This window comes from Urocitellus parryii, chromosome 3 (assembly GCF_045843805.1).
Source record: "Urocitellus parryii isolate mUroPar1 chromosome 3, mUroPar1.hap1, whole genome shotgun sequence".
Classification (NCBI taxonomy): Eukaryota; Metazoa; Chordata; class Mammalia; order Rodentia; family Sciuridae; genus Urocitellus; species Urocitellus parryii.
In genome coordinates, this window is record NC_135533.1 from 138,839,944 (window position 1) to 138,858,057 (window position 18,114).

General features: G+C 53.6%; 1 protein-coding gene across 1 annotated transcript in view; it reads left to right on the plus strand.

Moving 5' to 3' along the window:
* The window catches only part of Nos1 (nitric oxide synthase 1), a 138,449-nt gene that overhangs the window by 106,318 nt on the left and 14,017 nt on the right, over positions 1-18,114 (plus strand). Inside the window, 10 exon segments of the mRNA XM_026386158.2 lie at positions 382-467; positions 2,354-2,498; positions 3,671-3,775; positions 4,320-4,378; positions 5,247-5,348; positions 7,066-7,182; positions 11,049-11,223; positions 15,073-15,211; positions 15,595-15,632; positions 15,634-15,674. Coding sequence (XP_026241943.2) covers positions 382-467; positions 2,354-2,498; positions 3,671-3,775; positions 4,320-4,378; positions 5,247-5,348; positions 7,066-7,182; positions 11,049-11,223; positions 15,073-15,211; positions 15,595-15,632; positions 15,634-15,674 — 1,007 coding nt within the window.

Below are 18,114 nucleotides of genomic sequence, written 5' to 3' on the forward strand. Positions count from 1 at the left end.
GCCCCTTTCCTTGCCAGGTCCCCCCATATCTGCTGTGTAGGTTGTGTGGGGAGCACATCTTACTCTGGGCCAGCTCTTTGGATGTGCAAATGCCCAGTGGCCACGTGTGGCTCCTGGCTCCCACACTGGCCAGCACAGTCTTGGTGAAAGACTCACAGAGACAAAACGAGTGCTCAGAGAAAGTCGGAGGGGACCCAGGGCTGATGGGAGGGGCTGGCAGGACACGACAGGGAGGCAAGGACAGCTATGGTGACCGCAGGTGGAATCCTGCTCTCAGGGCTGTGGGGTCGGGCAGCCTGGAGCCCCAGGGAGCCCTGGGCATCTCCATGAGAAGCCGCCGTCCCTCGTGGCAGTGACCAGAGCCCTCTCTCCTCTTCCCAGCCCGACCCTTGGAACACCCACGTGTGGAAGGGCACCAACGGGACCCCCACAAAGCGGCGCGCCATCGGCTTCAAGAAGCTGGCTGAGTGAGTGTCCCGCCGCGGGGACCCGGGGGCGCCCACTCAGGGAGCCCAGAAGAGGGGGACACAGCGGCGGGTGGGTGAACCCATCACCAGAGGCCGCCACACCTGGGCTGGTAACGCCCGCCCATTTCTGTGGGGTCCGTGTTCCCCTCGGGGCCATTTTCGAGGGAAGTCAGAACGGGGGGGGGGGGGGGGGGGGGGAGCCTGCCCCAGGCCCTCCCTCATTCATTTCCTCATTCGTTCGTCCCTTGAGCCAACAAGTGAGCCCCAGGTGTATTCTCCACGCCAGGCGCGGGGCTAGGCTCCGCCGGGTCGAGGAGGGCCCCTGATCTCAGGACGGCCCCAGCCATCACCTGTCAGAGAACAAACATGAACAACAGTCAACACTGGGTCCGTGGCAAGGGCACCGAGGAGTGGCTCCCGGGACCGTAAAATAGATGTCACCTAGATGTCACTTGGGAGGTCAGGGAGGATGTCCCTGAATCGGTGAATGAGATAAACAAGGGTTAATGGAGCAAAGAAGGGGCTGTGGACCACGGTGGGGTCCTCTCTTCCTGAAGGATGCTCGGCCACCTGGGGGCCGGCTGGGTGGGGGGGGGGACTGAGCTGATAGAATGGGGACCCCAGGCTTCTGCCCAAAGGGAACTCCACCGATCCACCATGTTGGGCAGCCATCGGGGTGGACTGAGCTAGCTGGGGTCCAGAAGCGTCCGTGGGTGCCAATCTAGTTCTGCAGCAGGGGCCACCTCTGCCACGGACCCATGCTGGGTCCCGTGGTTCCCGCCCCCATGATTGGCGCCCGGGATATCTCTCCCCTCCCCCTCTCTCCATCCCATCCCACCCGCCAGCCAAGGAGGAGCCCAAGGCAGCACCCTTCCCCCAACAGGAGCTCTGGAATATTCTCAGCCAGGGCCACCTTTGGCTCTAGCTCAGCTCCTCTGTCTCCGGGAAGAGCAGGGAGACGGGAATCTAAAACGTTAATTGCACCATGAAGTTTGCAGTAGAAACAAAGGGAGTTAATTATAGATGCGCTGTCATGCTCCATCCCTCCCAGGGAACCCTCCACGCACCTTGAATCCCTTGGGGTTCCCCACCTCCCCACCCTTAGCTCAGTCTTCCCCCCCTCCCCCTCGTGGGTGGCTCCCCTAATTCTGAAAAATTTGCCACCGATAATCCCCAGGTGGGAGGTGATTAGCGATTTGTCGACACTAAGACTCCTGAGAATAATGGCTTGGGAGTGGAACCCGGGGACTCACCTCCCCCAGCCCCTGCCAGCCGAGGGGAGGGAAGGAACTGGGTTTGAGGTTCTCTGTTGAGCTAGGAGGAGGCTGCATCTGACATCTAAGCTCCCCAGGGCTCAGGTGACATCCGCATCTTTCTAAACTCGTCATTTTTCATAGACATCTCTTTTGTGCATGGGAGATGCCAGGTGCCCTGCAAAGCCCTGGATGTCATTGCTGAATAAACCCAGCCTGGCCCTTCCTCTGCGGGTCCCTAAACCCCTAGAACCTTCCGACTCGATGCCTGGTGGATCAACAGTGGTTTGGGGTTCCCCCCCCCCCCGTCTCTCTCAAATACACACGCACCCACAAAATAAGCCCCGTGAGTGAATATGAATGAATAAGGGGGTGGACGGGCAAAGGACTGTCCTTCAAGGCAGCGCACGGTACCCCGAGGTTCACTAGCAAAACCCACTTTAACCCCTGCCTGACTGCCCTGGGGTTGGGGATAGAGTCGCTCAGTGGGGTGCGTCCGCTCCGGGGCTCTGACTCTTGAAGCATCAAAGATCAAGAGACTCGAGGCTCTGATCTCGTGGATCGTGGTTCTCGCCCGAAAAATCCCAACCTGGTGTCTGTTTCCCAACTTTCCTCCCCCTCCCGGACTCCCAGGGCCGTCAAGTTCTCAGCCAAGCTGATGGGACAGGCCATGGCCAAGAGGGTCAAAGCCACCATCCTCTACGCCACAGAGACGGGCAAATCGCAAGCCTACGCCAAGACCTTGTGTGAGATCTTCAAACACGCCTTTGACGCCAAGGTGGGCAGCGGGCAGTGCCAGGCCCCAAGCCCCTGGCGGTGAATACGGTTGGGAAGGGGAGAGAGGGAAGTGGACAGGAGGAACGCTGGCCCGAGGACGAAAGACGAAGATGCGCATCAGCACACGCTGCTGCCAGTTTCAGGGGACTGTCATAGTCCTCTCCCCACGAACCAAGTAGGAGTCCTGGGACCACCAGATAAAATCCCTGTCTCTGAAGAAAAATGTTAGTGGGAACCATCCTGGAGTCCGTTTTAGGAAGTTCTGTGCTAAAGACAGCTCGGGGGGCCTCACGGCTACAGGACTTCTCAGAGCCTTTAGTGCATGAACCAACGAGCATTATGATCTCCTAAGGAGGAAAGGGTGGGTTATAAATGTCTCCCAGATACGATTTTTTGGGAGATACCAGGGATTGAAGTCAGGGGCACTCCACCACCGAGCCACATCCCCAGCCCTAGTTTGTATTTTATTTGGACACAGAGTCTCCCTGAGTTGCTGAGGGCCTCTCTGTGGCCGAGGCTGGCTTTGAGCTTTGGATCCTCCTACCTCAGCCTCCTGAGCCGCTGGGATGACAGGCCTACACCACTGCGCCTGGCTCCCCAATTTAAGTGACCCTGGGTCATCTCTTTTCATGGGGCACCCCAGCAGATTGGACTTCCTGAGACCCTACTTGGACAGATGTTGTGCGGGTGATGCTGAGACTCAGGGTGACAGTCTCAGATTCATCTGATCCCGGGGCTTCACACTGCAGAGGGCAGGTTTAGAGAGGGGGTGGAGCGGGCCACTCAGGTCCAGCCAGGCCATTCCCAGCCTGAATGGGGACAGGAAGAATCCAGGATCGGTTGGCGGTAAGAAGCCCAAGGACTGACTTCATTCAAGGTCCGTCTCTCCTGGCAGCCAGCCCTGGGACTATGGCCCAGACCCTGCATCCTTCACCCCAGTGACCACAGGAAGATCCTCATGCTACTAACAGGCTTCTGGTCCCACCCACTTGAGCCCATTGATGAACTGACAGCCCAGAACATCTGCTCCTCTTTCCAAAGGGGATGACTCAAAATGACTGGCCTTCTCTCTCTCTCTCCTCCTCTTCCCGTCCCTTTGGATTCCCTCTCCCCTCCCCCGCCATCACCTCCCTCCTCCTTCCTCTCCCCACCCCCCTGCCTGTGTCCCGCCAGGTGATGTCCATGGAAGAATACGACATCGTGCACCTGGAACACGAGACGCTGGTCCTCGTGGTCACCAGCACCTTCGGCAATGGAGACCCCCCGGAGAATGGGGAGGTGAGATGGGCTCCCCCTCTTCTAGGATGGGGTGCCCTCAGCAGGAAGCAGGAGGGCCTCGCTGGGACCCTCCCTCTACACCTGCCATTCAGAACTAGAGTCCCCCCAGAGCCAGTGACGTCGGTGGGATCCAAGTCCTGCAGACCCTGGACCATCCCCAGTTCTCAGGCTGTGGGTGTCCACTGTGCAAATAGTGAAAATGTCACCTGAGTGAGCGCCTTGTTGGGAATGGGAGTTCTAGTCATGAGCCTGGTGTCCCCTGCTAAAGACCCGGGGACAACATTTTTATAAAGAGAAGGCCACCCAGGAGCGATGTGTCGTGGGGGTGGAGTGTCCACGCCTGCCGTCCCTTAAACAGCTGACCTTCCATTGTACTTGCTGCTCACCTTGGCTGCCCACCGGAGCCCTGGCCATCCCTGATATCTGGCTGCCAGGCCTCGGGCTCCTCGATGACTGGCCAGGACCCCGGGCCCTGTGCCCATCCCCCTGGCAGCTCACTCATACAGACGTCCTTCACATCTTCCTCCTCTGTTCTGACCTCCAGAAATTCGGCTGTGCGTTGATGGAAATGAGGCACCCCAACTCCATGCAGGAAGAGAGGAAGTAAGTGACCAGTCCCTCCCATGTCAATGACAACCCCTGGGATCCCTGGAAATTCTGTTTGGGCCCCTGGGATTCACATTTGAGTTGTGGACGGTGGTTGTGATCCAAAGTCCACTGAAGACTGGATTTAGCTGGCAGGTGCCTGGGATTCACTGGGGCTGGCATCTCAGTGCCCGACCCAGTCCCTTCTAAGCCCTGTGACTCAGTTTCTCTTTATGTCAAATAGAGGTGATGATAGCTACCTTCACATTCTGATGAGTAAGAATCAAGTCCAAAAATGGACGAAAGAGTCCTACGAAAAGCTAAGTGCACGGTGTAGACATCGTTCTGATTCTCCCCCCCCACCTTTGGAGACCCCCATTCAAAATCAGTGAAAGCTGCCTCTTGGGCTTTCGATCTGATGCCCACAGTGGACCCGCAGCCAGTGCAGAGGTTAAGTTCAAAAGCTGGACGAGATCACCTCACAAGGCAGAGACACCCCTGGTGCGCAGACATTCACGAAGGAATCGCACCTCGAGTGGGACTGGGTTCTGAAGGCGTTCCACAAGGTGGACGGTCTGTTATCTAGACTTCCTCGGAAAAGCCCCAGGACCCTCCGTGAGGGCGCCTGGTGTGGAGCAGATCCCCGTGTCTTAAGATGAGCATCGCATGTCAGAGCTGACTGGCACTTAGAGATGGTGTGGTGCAGAAAATCACTCTGGGTTTTTCTCCCTGCAAAACACATGTGGCCAATCCCATCCCAGAGCCCCTGGTGACCTGCCCTCGTCCATAGCTGGCTTCAGCACCTTGGTCCTGGGTGGCCTCCCTGCAGGTCACCCCTCACCCCTCCTTCAGGGAGAGATAGGGCTCCATCCATTCTCCCCTCTAGGTACCCGGAACCCTTGCGTTTCTTTCCCCGTAAAGGGCCTTCCCTCCCCCCTGGTGACACTGAAGTCCACGGTCTGGCTGCCGCCCGTGACAGCCGGCACAGGTAGAGCGTGTATGTGTACGCATGCATGTGTGTGCAAGCGTGTGTGTGCATGTGTGTGTGCGCGTGCACCCGTACGTAGGCATGTCCTACACCCCAGCATCCCTGGCCACGCCCCCCCCGGGGTCTCCAAGTGACCTGGATTGTCACCCAGGCTGTGCCATTCGCCCATTCAACCACCTGGGCAAACCACTGGACTCCCGTGGGTCTCCATCTCCCTCGGCTGCCAAATGGGGAGCCGTGATCCTGCCCCGCCCACCTGGGGGGGGGGGCTGTTGCCAGGGTTCCCGGGAAAATCACAACGGGGACAGCATTTGGAGGAACCTCCAGCCTCATACGGATCCACGTGCTGCTATTCTTACCCCACAACTGTCAGCCTGCCTCCCCCGCTAACCACACACACCCCCTGAGATGCTGCATGACTTATTTGGAGAAGTGACTCAATGTGAGGCTATTTTGGGGGCAGAAAATACACTTCCGTATATTTAGAACTTTCCTGATGCTGGAGCGGACACTTTGAAGAGCGTCCAGTTTAGAAACGCTGCTGCCAGATCGCACAGATTTCTTTTTATGTCTTTTTTTTTTATTTTTTTCCCTCTTTTGCATTCAGATTTGTGCATTGGGTTCTCGCCTGGAGTTTGGGGGCTTGGACTTGTTTTGGTTTGTTTCTTTGTCAAGTATTGGGGTTCGGGTTTGGGTTTGGGTTTTTGTTTTTACCTTGTGTGCAAGCCACACGTACCCCTAGGAGAGGAGAACGGATGGGGGTGTTTGGGGTCTCGTTGTTTTAAAGTCTCAAGATTCCTGAGCCTCTCGGGCTGAGGTTTGGGTCCCAGGACATCCTCCTTCCCCTGGAAAATAATTTAATTATGTATATAAAGCAGCGATGTCTTTTCATGCAGGGTCTCAGTGCTAAACATGTCTTATGTTTCCCTGAAATGTGACCTGCCACCCAGGAAAAATGTCTAAGATCTAAGACTCTATGAAAGGAAAGCGTTGACCAGAATAGACCAGCCCGGTTCTGCAGAACTTTTTTTGGGGTACCATGGATTAAACCCAGGGGCGCTCTCCCACTAGACCACATTCCCAGTCACTGTCCGCACGTGGCTGTTGGATTCTTGAGGTGTAGCTAGTGCATGTGAGAACAGGAGTTTTCAACTGCATCTCATTCTAATTGATTCAAGTGTAAATAGCCACACTTAGATGATGGCCGCCATATTGGAAAGCCAGTTCCTGGCTGTTAAAGCGAGACCTGGGAACTAGCAAATTGGCACTTCTTGGGGACTTGTTAGAAATGCCAATTTTCAGACCCCGCCCCAGACCTCTTGAACCAGAGTACGCATTTTAACGAGACCCCGGAATGATTCCCGTGCGTGTTAAAATTCAGAGAGCAAGGGAGCATGGCCTACAGTGAGGGGAGGATCCATTCTGCTCCTGATGTCTTATTGCTTTAGCCATGTTAACGCTATGGGCTCGAGTTTCATAAATCGAGAATGGCCACAAACCACGTACAGGAGGTACAGGGTCATGTACAGGAGGATAATTATCATGGTGGGGGGCGAAAGTTGACCCATTCTTGAAGAGACCCCAGGAGTGTTATGCATTGACTTGACAAACCCAACAGAGAACCAGGACCAGGACAAGTGACTTCAAGATCCACAGGGGGTGTGGGCCTCGGGAGGGGGTCCAGGCGAACCTCACAGACTCTTGTTCACCTTGGCAGGAGCTACAAGGTCCGGTTCAACAGCGTCTCCTCCTACTCTGACTCGCGCAAATCATCGGGCGATGGGCCAGACTTCAGAGACAACTTTGAGAGTGCTGGACCCCTGGCCAATGTGAGGTGAGCAAGGGTCCTGGGGTCAGGGGAGACGGAGGCTCTTGGGGAGCTGGACCTTGGTGCAAGATGGGTTGTTGGTTGCAGGGAGAGGTCTCCCCTTCCCTGTGCCTTTATTCCCTTATAAAACCAGGCTGTCTGGGACCTCCTGGCTGTCTGGGACCCTCCATTCCATCTCGCTGGCTGACCCTTCCTGTGGCCTCTCTGACCGTTCACCCTCTCTCAGAGCCCCAGCACCCGCAGTCCACCCCATGGGCTGAAGCGTATTATTTCCTATTGGTCACTGAGCTTCCCTTCCCAGTGAACACATTTCCTACTGGATAGAAGTCTCGGGAGCAACCCTGGCAGTGACTCCGAACCCCGAATACACCCAAAATCCACCTGAGAATATCCACAACATACCCACACCATAGCCAAGCCCAGCTTCCCGAGATTCGGACGTAACTGGTACAAAATGTGGGCCCACGCCTGGACTTTTTTCCTTACACTCTCTCGGTGACTCTAGCACACAGTCCAATTTTTAAAAGACCAGCCTAACCCCATGTTTGCCAAAGCAGACTCCCCTGCCAGGAGATCATTTTAGGTGGTCCGTGGACAGACGTTTTTGTTCACCAGCTGTGTGTTCAGTTGAATGTGCATTTGCAAGGACATGAAACTGCGATGTCAAACCTCCGGATATCGGTCAAACAAGACTGATGGAGAACGTTCAGGCCCACCCACGAGCCTCTTCAGCCCTCTGTAACTGACATGTCTTCACAACTGCTCAGAGCTGTGCTCAGTGGACAGTTCCTAGATGTTGAAGGATTGTGTCCATCAGTACATTTTTAAATAGGCTTGAGTTTCAAAGGCAATTTTAGGTTGGCTTGTAAAAAAAAATTGTACAGAAAAGTACAAAAAAAAAAAATTGAAGCCAGGCACAGTGGTACGTGCCTGTGATCCCAGCAGCTTGGGAGGCTGAGGCAGGAGGATCTCAAGTTCAAAGCTAGCCTCAGCTACAGCGAGGCCCTAAACAACTCAATGAGACCCTGTCTCTAAATACAAAATAGGGCTGGGGATATGGCTCAGTGGTCAAGTGTCCTGAGTTCCATCCCTGGTACCCCGCCAACAAAAAAAAAGAAATTTTTAATCATATCCCAAAGGCCCCCAACTCCCCTACCCTAAACACATGTGGTCTCCCAACATCAGCCTCCTGTGACAACAGGGTCCATTGGTTAGAATCATTATCAGCCAAGGCCTAGAGTTTACTTTAGAGTCCCCTGTTAGTGTGGCACATTTTGTGGGTTTTGACATTAGTACATTTTTTTTAGCTGAACATTGAAACTTCAGTTCTAGAGTTTGACAGTCAGACCTACTTTATTCTTATTAAATCTATCACAGCCTCAAGTTGGCAGACAAATGCCCACAGGCCAAGCCCAGCTTGGCCACGGCATGTTTTTGTTCAACCCTTCGGCTAAAAATGGTTTTTTACAGATGAGCAATTGGAATTAATGATAGAGAATATCTTTGAGATCCACTTAAACAAAATGTTATCCACTCCCCCAACCCAAAAAAAAAAATCCTATTCTTCTCATTAGTAGCCCTGAAAATTTTGTTCTCAACTATTATTATATTTTTTAAATTTCATCAATTAAAAAAATGTACTGAAGGTTTTTTTTCCTCTTGTTACATAAGTGCCCAAAGAATAGCTTCTATTTTGTAGTCCTCAAAATATTTGCCATCTGACCCCAAATGTAAGAAGTTAGTCAACTGCTGTTGGAGACTTAAAAATGAAAGTTTTGAAATCCTAAGTGAAAACTGTGGTAGGACTGTGAGTCTACCAGTAACCAGAGTAGGTCTCTAGGTCCATTAAGAAGTGAATTAAGGAATCAACTCTCTGAACCATTTGTTGGCAAACACAGAGTTGAATGTCTTAGTGAATACAAGATGCTGTAACAAAATACCACAACTGGGTGGCTTATAAACAACAGAAATTTATTGCTTACAGTTCTGGAGGTCAGGAAGTCCAAGATCAAAGCCCTGGCAAATTCGGCATCTGCTGAGGGCTCACTCTTGGGTTAGTAGCTGGTGCCTTCTCCCTGCGTCCTCACTTGGTAGAAGGGAAGAACTCTGTTCTCTTCAGCCCTTTAAAAGGACACTAGTCTTCCCTCTAGGGCTCTGCCCTGATGACCTAATCATCTCCAAAGGCCCCACCTCCTTATCCCACCGCCTTGGAGATTAGATTTCAACATGAATTTTGAAATGCCAACTTTCGGTCCTTAGCATGGGGTTTGATCAGCTGGAGTGGAAAAGTGAAAAGGGAGTTAAAGTACAGGAACAGGAGTCCGATATGGCCGCCATCACAAGTACCAGTAACAGATACAAGTAACCCCAAGCCGTGCTCAGCGCGGGCAGTTTCCACATCTGCACTGGGCCCAGGCGAAGGCTTGGGGCAGGGGTGCCCTTTCCTGACACCCCCCCACACCAGTCCTCATTTGGTCACCACATTTCCCACCTGTCGGACGAGGAAGGGGACAAGGGACAACATAAAGCTGGGTTTGAGAGGAGCGTTAACCCCCATCTGGGAGACGCCTGAACAGATCTCAAGTTCATCTTCCAGTGATGGGGAGTCCCTCCCTTCCCAACTTCCCTCCCCTTCCCTTCTCCTCCCTTGTCTCCATCTGTCACTATCTGGTCCCCGGGGTTTTCAAAAGGAGATTCGAGGACAGGGCAAGACCCCGTGCCGCAGGTTCAATAGCGCCACTTCTTGACCTGGGAGGTGACCGTCGACAGCAGGGTGCGGGGTTCTTGTCCCCTCTGTGGACTTACTGCTCCACTTCCTGAGAGGTCCAGAACCGCAGGACCCACCCCCAGAAATGTGGCCCAGGGTGTCCATAAGAAGGGCCGTGTGGGACACCACCCTCCGCTCTCCGTGCCACCTCAACGTGGAGGAGAAGCGCATCAGCGGCCCCCGCTGGCTCCAACCCCGACACCTGTATCTCTACAGAGAGGAAGAGACATCAATGTGTGAGGCACATAAATTTCACAAACATGCCACGGGGTGCAGCCAGCCTGGTTACAGCTCTTTCCTCTCCTTTCGGAAAACGCTGATTACACACCCATGTTCCATGCGCTAATAACAGGTCCGTCTGGTCACCTTAGTGCCTCCGGGTCCCTGAGGACCGTGGTGTTGGAGTCTTCATTGTCTGTCTAACGGTGCCTCTTGCAGAATTCAAGCTTCCCACTCAGGTAGACTCTTGTTCCCCATGAGTCCAGCTTAGAAAGGGACAACGGTCCCAGGTCACTGCTGTCCCTCAAGGTCCCTCCTGAGAACCCTTTGGAACTTTCTCCTGAGGTGGGTGACAGCTAGCGGAGACCAAACAGAAGACAGGAGACACCTCAAGGGCTTCAACGAGACCTTCTCCAGATGGCTCGGGGTGGCTTCAAGTCCATCAAGCTAAACACAGTCCCACCCGAGAGGCCGGTGAGGTTCGTCCACCTTCACCAAATACAGCGGCCTGTGCAGAAACAACAGAGATGGACCTTCTCATTGCTCCAAAAGCTCCAAGTCCAAGATCAGAGGGCCAGCCGTGTTGACTTGTGGCGTGGCCTCTCCTCCTGGCCTGCAGATGGCCGCCTTCTTTATCATGGTGCAGAAAGAGAGAGAGACAGAGACCGACAGAGAAAGGGCACACACCAGCGCTGGTCCCGTGGGATGAGGGCCACCCTTCTGACCGCCCTGGCTCTCACTGTCTCCCCCAGGCCCTACCTCCACATGCAGCCACTCTGGAGTTGAGGGCTCCAACGTGAATGTAGAGGGCACACGGTTCAGCCCCACACCCCCCACGTCACCACCCCCAGCCCCTACCATGGACCTTCTGTTGTCTCCCTGCCAGGTTCTCGGTGTTCGGCCTCGGCTCCCGGGCCTACCCCCACTTCTGCGCCTTTGGACACGCCGTGGACACCCTCCTGGAAGAGCTGGGAGGGGAGAGGATCCTGAAGATGAGAGAGGGGGACGAGCTCTGTGGGCAGGAGGAGGCTTTCAGGACGTGGGCCAAGAAGGTCTTCAAGGTAATCCCCACCTCAGAGACCCAGGAGGAGCGCTCCCCCCACCCACCCAAAGACAGCACCCACCCCAGAGACAGCACCCACCCCAGGAGAAGGAGAAGGAGCCCTGGGACTTCTCCGCAGCTCCAGTGAATCCAAGTGGCTTTAAATCACACATTTCCCACCCAGGAGCCAACATGGTACATTATGGGCAGGGAGCGGGTCCACAAACAGAAACAGTAGGGGCTGGAGGTGTAGCCAGAGGTCGAGGGCTTGCCTAGGATGCACAAGGCCCTGTGCTTCTACCCCAGCACTGCAAAAATAAATAAATAAACAAAATTCCAGAGTCTGTGCACGCATAACATTGAGTGAAAACTAAAATAGAACTAAAGGTTTCCTGCCGCAGTGACGCTGTCCACTCGTATGGGCTAAGCAGCCCCAGGGCCAGGGTCACCCTCTGAAGTGCAGAGCGTCTCCACCATGGTAGGACCCCCTGCCGGACGGCACTGCCCCCAACATGAGGTCACCGGAGAAGAAATGCAGCAGAGCCGGGTGTCTCAGCGTCGGGCAGGACTAACTGGCCATCCTGGGAGCAGGGGACATGGAATGTGGCCCTGGTGCCTTTCCCTCCTCCTGCACCGCCCTGAAGTGTAGCCTATCCACAGCCAGGAGAAGGAGAAACAGGCAACTCCTGTCACTTAACCGGCACTTCTTCGGAGAACAAAAGGGGAAACTGAGGCCCGGGGCTGTAAGGACTTCTGGGAGGGAGGCCGTGTCCATAAGCCCATCCCTGATCTTCCACCCAGACCAAGAGCTGAGACAGCTTGGCTTTTTTCACACCGAGTTATGAGTACCAGGGGTGGAACCCAGGGGTGCTCTGCCACTGAGCCGCCCCCCTGCCCTTTTTACTTTATCTGGACACAGGGTCTTGCTAAGTTGCCCAGGCTGGCCTTGATCTCGCGCTCTTCCTTCCCCAGCCTTCTGAGTAGCTGGGGATTACAGGCATTACCGCATCGAGCAATGGTACGGCCCTGGATTTCAGACTGTGGAATGGCTAAATGTTCATTGTACCACAGGATCTTTGTCCAGACTCACTTAGACCGACCATTTGCTCCCTGTGGAAGGAAGCAAGACCTGTTTAAAGCCACTTTGCCCTTCAGCTGCCAACCTCCTGTTCTCCCCTCCCACCCTCCGCTCTAGCACCACGAATCTCATGTCTGCATCTTAATTTCCCTGTTGTGTTCATTTCATATGAATGGAATCGCATTAATAGGAGGCCTTTTGTGAGTGGCTTTTCCCACTTACCATCATGTTTTCAAGGTTCATATTACAGCAGAAATCAAGACTCTGTCCCTTTTTCATGGCTGACTAATATTCTATTGTATGGATATGCCACTTTTTATTTATCCATTTGTCTATTGATGGCTTTTTTGAATGGCTTTCAAATCAACAAGGCCAGACAATATGAAAAGCTATCCTTGAAAACTTTAATTTTCTTTTTGGCAATGCTGGGGATGGAACCCAGACCTTGTACATGCTAGGTAAGTGCTCTACCACTGAGCTACACCTCCTTGAATTTTATTATTAAAAAAAAAAAGAATTCTGTGGTGGCATGCATCTCTAGTGCCAGCTACTCAGGAGGCTGAGGTGGGCGCATCATGTGGGCTCGGGAGATCTAGACCAGCCCAGACAACACAGGGAGACCGTATGTCAAAAATAAAAATAATAATTTTGAACAGTAATTCTTAGGATCCTTAACATTGAGGAACAGATGGCTTAGCCAAAACAAAGCAAAGCAAAAATGTGGGCTGGAAACGGAGACCAAGGGCAGAGCATGTACCTACATGCACCAGGTCCTGGGTTCAATTCCCAGGACTGTGAACAGGAAGGAAGAATACACCTGAGGTGTACAGGCCCTCCATACACTCTGATTTAAGTAACTTAAGAAGTCTTTTGAGGAAGATGAGTGGGAAATTCTATGGCATTTACTTTCTTCTTTAATGCTCAGCCTCCACACGTGCTGGTTTTAGAGATCAATGTCACCAGAGTTATAGCTTAAGTAGAGGCTAGGTCCTAAATCCATGGAAAATGTGAGGTGTCCAGCACCTTGCAGGCACTTAAAAAACATGGGTTGGATGGGTTGGATAGGTGGATAGGTGGATGGGTAGGTGGATAGATTGATGGATGGATGGATGGATGGATAGATCAGTGGGGGATGGATGGATGGATGGATGAATGGATGATGGATGGATGGGTGGGTAGATGAATGGACAGGTGGATGGATAGATGGGTTGATGGATGGATGTGGCTTTAAATCATACATTTTCCACCCAGGATGGATGGAAGGATGGATGGATGGATGGATGGATGGATGGATGGACAGGTGAATGGAAGGATGGATGGGTGGGTGGATAGATGGATGGATGGATGGATGGATGGATGGACAGGTGAATGGAAGGATGGATGGGTGGGTGGATGGATGGATGGATGGATGGATGGATGGATGGATGGACAGGTGGATAGAAGGATGGATGGATGGATGGGTGGGTAGATGGGTGGGCAGGTGGATGGAAGGATGGATGGATGGATGGGTGGGTGGATGGAAGGATGGATGGATGGAAGGATGGATGGGTGGGTGGGTGGATGGATGGATGGAAGGATGGATGGATGGGTGGATGGGTGGGTGGATAGATGGATGGAAGGATGGATGGATGGATGGGTGGGTGGATGGATAGATGGATGGATGGACAGGTGGGTGGGTGGATGGATGGATGAATGGGTGGGTGGGTGGATGGATGGATGAATGGATGGGTGGGTGGATAGATGGATGGATGGGTGGGTGGATGGATGGATGGATGTGTGGGTGGTTGGATGGATGGATGGATGGACAGGTGGATAGAAGGATAGATGGATGGATGAGTGGATGGATGGCTAGATGGATGGATGGATGGACAGGTGGATAGAAGGAAGGATGGATGGATGGATGGATGGGTGGGTAGATGGATGGATGGATGGGTGGATAGATGGGTGGGCAGGTGGATGGAAGGATGGATGGGTGGATGGATGGATGGATGGATGGGTGGGTGGGTGGATGGGTGGGTGGGTGGATGGATGGATGGATGGGTGGATGGGTGGGTGGGTGGATGGAAAGATGGATAGATGGATGAATGGGTGGGTGGGTGGATGGATGGATGGGTGGGTGGGTGGATGGATGGATGGGTGGGTGGGTGGATGGGTGGGTGGGTGGATGGATGGATGGATGGGTGGGTGGGTGGGTGGGTGGATGGAAAGATGGATGGATGGATGAATGGGTGGGTGGGTGGGTGGATGGATGGATGGACAGGTGGATGGATGGATGGATGGACAGGTAAATGGATGGATGGATGGATAGATGGGTGGGTGGATGGAAGGATGGATGGGTGGGTGGATACATGGATGAATGGGTGGGTGGATGGATGGATTATGGATGTGTGGGTGGATGGATGGATGGGTGGATGGATGGATGGATGGACAGGTGGATAGAAGGATAGATGGATGGATGGGTGGGTGGATGGATGGATGGATGGATGGACAGATGGATGGAAGGATGGATGGGTGGATGGGTGGGTAGATGGATGGATGGATGGATGGATAGATGGGTGGGTGGGTGGGTGGATAGATAGATGGGTGGATGGATGGATGGGCAGGTGGATGGATGGAAGGATGGATGGATGGGTGGGTGAAGGATGGAGGGAGATAGAGAGAAAGGGAGGGAAGAGGGAAAGAAAAAAGGGAGGTTGAGTGGATGGAAAAACAGATTCCATGACTTGGGACCATTGGGGAGGGGCCTCTCTTGGCCAAGAGAGGCCCCCCAAACCCCTGTGTGTGCCGCAGGCGGCCTGTGACGTGTTCTGCGTGGGGGACGACGTCAACATCGAGAAGGCCAACAACTCCCTCATCAGCAACGACCGCAGCTGGAAGAGGAACAAGTTCCGCCTCACCTACGTGGCCGAAGCACCAGAGCTTACCCAGGGTACTGGGCACCACCGCCCCGCCCCCACCAGGAGGCCCTTTGCAACAGCGACAGGGCCGGGGGGAGGGGAGGTGGGGGACCTCACCTGGAAAGGCACCTCAGTGCCCCCAACGGGTCAGTTTGCTGGACGTCCAAGGGCAAGCCGTCAAGAGCGGACTCGCCCCTCGCCTGCCCCACGCCCAGTGCACTGGGGAGCTTCGCTCTCCCTTGGAATGACAAGTCCCCAAGCCATCCTGCTTCAGTCCCAGCCGATCCCAGCCCATGCTCACGTCTTGTCTCTCCACTTGACCACAGTAGGAGCAGGAATAGAGGGTCCCTGAAAACCTGGAGCACCTTAGAGGTGCCCCTAACCCCTCTGAGGGAGACCGTGTCGCTCTCCACAGGGCTCTCCAACATCCACAAGAAGCGAGTCTCCGCCGCCGCGACTCCTGAGTCGACAGAACCTCCAGAGCCCCAAGTCCAGGTAGGAATGTGGACATGTCCACCTCGGCTCCCAGGGGCCACTCACCGCATGGGAGGGCATCTGCTCCCTCCTTGGAGGACCACTGCAAAGTGCCACCGAGCTGCACCCCCCGCCTTGGTGCCTGTCACATGTGGGTTTCCTGTGCCTAGAGGCAGGAACAAAGGAGACGGTGCTGGTCCTGTGAACAGGGAAAGAGAAAAGTTCTGAGCGATTCTTCACAGTGGGCCACGCTCGTGTGGAATTGCTGAGGGCTCACTGGACCCCAGGATCTTCGTCAGAAAGATTAGTTCCCGCATTTCCTCCAGGTGGACCATTTTTCTGCAGAGCGCTGCAAAAATAGCTAGCTGGCCTCTGCCTAAATGTCTCTGGGATGAAAGGGGTTTGTCCAGTCCCCCCCAAAAAATGCACTCCATTTTTTGTTAGAAATTATCTGAACACCTAACATAGCCAAATATCCAATCTATATAATATAGTGAAAGACCTGATTACCTAATACAACCCAAGTCTGTCTTCTTAGCAGTTTGTGTTAAACCCAGTGAGCCTTCTCAGCGACACCCAAGACGAATTCGTGTCTTTCAAAGGAGAAACCTTCTGGGTATGGTGGCACCTGCCTGTAATCCCCTCCACTCTGGAGGTTGAGGCAGAAGGATCGCAAGTTCAAGGCCAGCCTCAACAACTTAGCGAGACCCTGTCTCAAAACAGAAAAAAATAAAAAGGGCTGGGGATGTGGCTCAGTGGCAAAGTCATCCTGCCTCAGACCTGGTTTGCCAAGCTTTGGGCTGTATAGTAAAAGGGTACACTCTGTCCTGTTGGAAATGTCATTTGCAGACCTGGTCACGGTGCAGCGGAAGTTGTGTGCTGGCTGCCGAGTGCGCTGGGGCTATTATTGCCGCTGCTGATCTGAACAGGATGTGCTCCTGTCACCCGAGAATGCGGGCGCTGTCCCTAACAGCCCGCTCTCCCATTAAGCCAACGTCCTCCCTGCCCCTTGACATCTCTCTTCTCGAAATGATCAAACCAGGGCTGTCCATCCCTCCCCTCGTATAAATATTTTTTTTTTTTTTAGCACTAATGAATGTCTTTGTGTTGATCCCTGTTGAATCTCACTTTGTAGTTAAGAGCCCAGGAAGAGCTTTTGAAATCTTGATTCTTTGCACCGCGTCATACAAACAGCGTGCGGTCCGCCTGCACAGCCCCGGGTTCTGACCCCAGCTCTCCCCTGCACGAGCTGTGTGGCCTTGAATAAGTCGCCCAGGTGCTCGGAGCCCATGTCTCCTTCTCTCTAACCCAGGAACGAGGGCTGGTGCTTCCCACGTCCTGAGCGCGGTCCTGAGCTCTCTGCACAGGACCTCACATCCTTTATACCAGCCCAGGAGAAAGGGACGGTCTCGTTTTCAATAGGAGGAAATGACGGGAAGTAGACGTGACTGTTTCAAGGTCACGCTGACCCTCCCCAGCTTCACCTCACCTGCCAGTGAGCACATCTGCTTCCCGTGGGGTCTTTGAAACCTTGGATGACCGTGACCGACCTGTCACAGCCCCAGATCCACCTGTCAGAGCCAACCTGTTCCTCTCTCCTAGATCCTCAAACATTGAAGAAGTAGATTGGGAGATTAATCTCTAAATAATTAGTTAAATACAGTGTTCGGAGCTCAGCGAGCTCTGATCTACAGCGAGAGATCCTCCACGTGGTGTGTGCACCTCACTTTCCACTTCTCTCCTGGGGAAAGGTGTGACTTGCACAGCAATGAAAGATAAGGGGCAGAGAATCTGCCCCAACCTTGAAAGTCCAGTTGAGCAGTGCCCCCCCCCCAAACCACAGTACAGAAGCAACAAAGGAAAACTGCAGATATTTTAATACCAAAATGGAACCAAAGTCCCCAAATTAGCCTCTGCGCTTCCTCTAAGCGGAGGGTCTAAAGGGACAGATGAGAAAATTCCAAACAAGGCTAGGAACTAGAACATAGTATTAAAATCTGTCGTGAATTAGCACAAAGAGGACCAAATTGTACCTAAGTGTTCCTCTCTTTAAAAGCAGCTCTGATGCGGTCTGTTTCCAGGCTCAATACCATTTCCAGCTCCCGAGGTTTGTTATGAGGAATCGAGGGGGAAAGCATGATGCTCCCATTTTTCTCCTGCCCGAGGCTGGGCTCTTTGGCCCTGGAGGCCGCCACTCAGATTCACAGATCACCCCCTCTAGAGGCCCTTAATTGCAAACAAAGTGCCGAGGAGGAAGTAAACCGATTTTCCAGGGCGATCCTTTCGAATCTAAAGGGAAAAGTGACCACAATGGGTCCTGCCTGGAAATAGAGGTTCTAATACGTGCGCAGCAATTAGCTCACCACGCAGAGGAGACGGTAATGGAGCGCTGATGGGTGAGCAGAGCAAGTCCTGGAAGTCGGGAGGAACGGGCGGTGGCAGAGCCTGGGTCTCCAGGGGA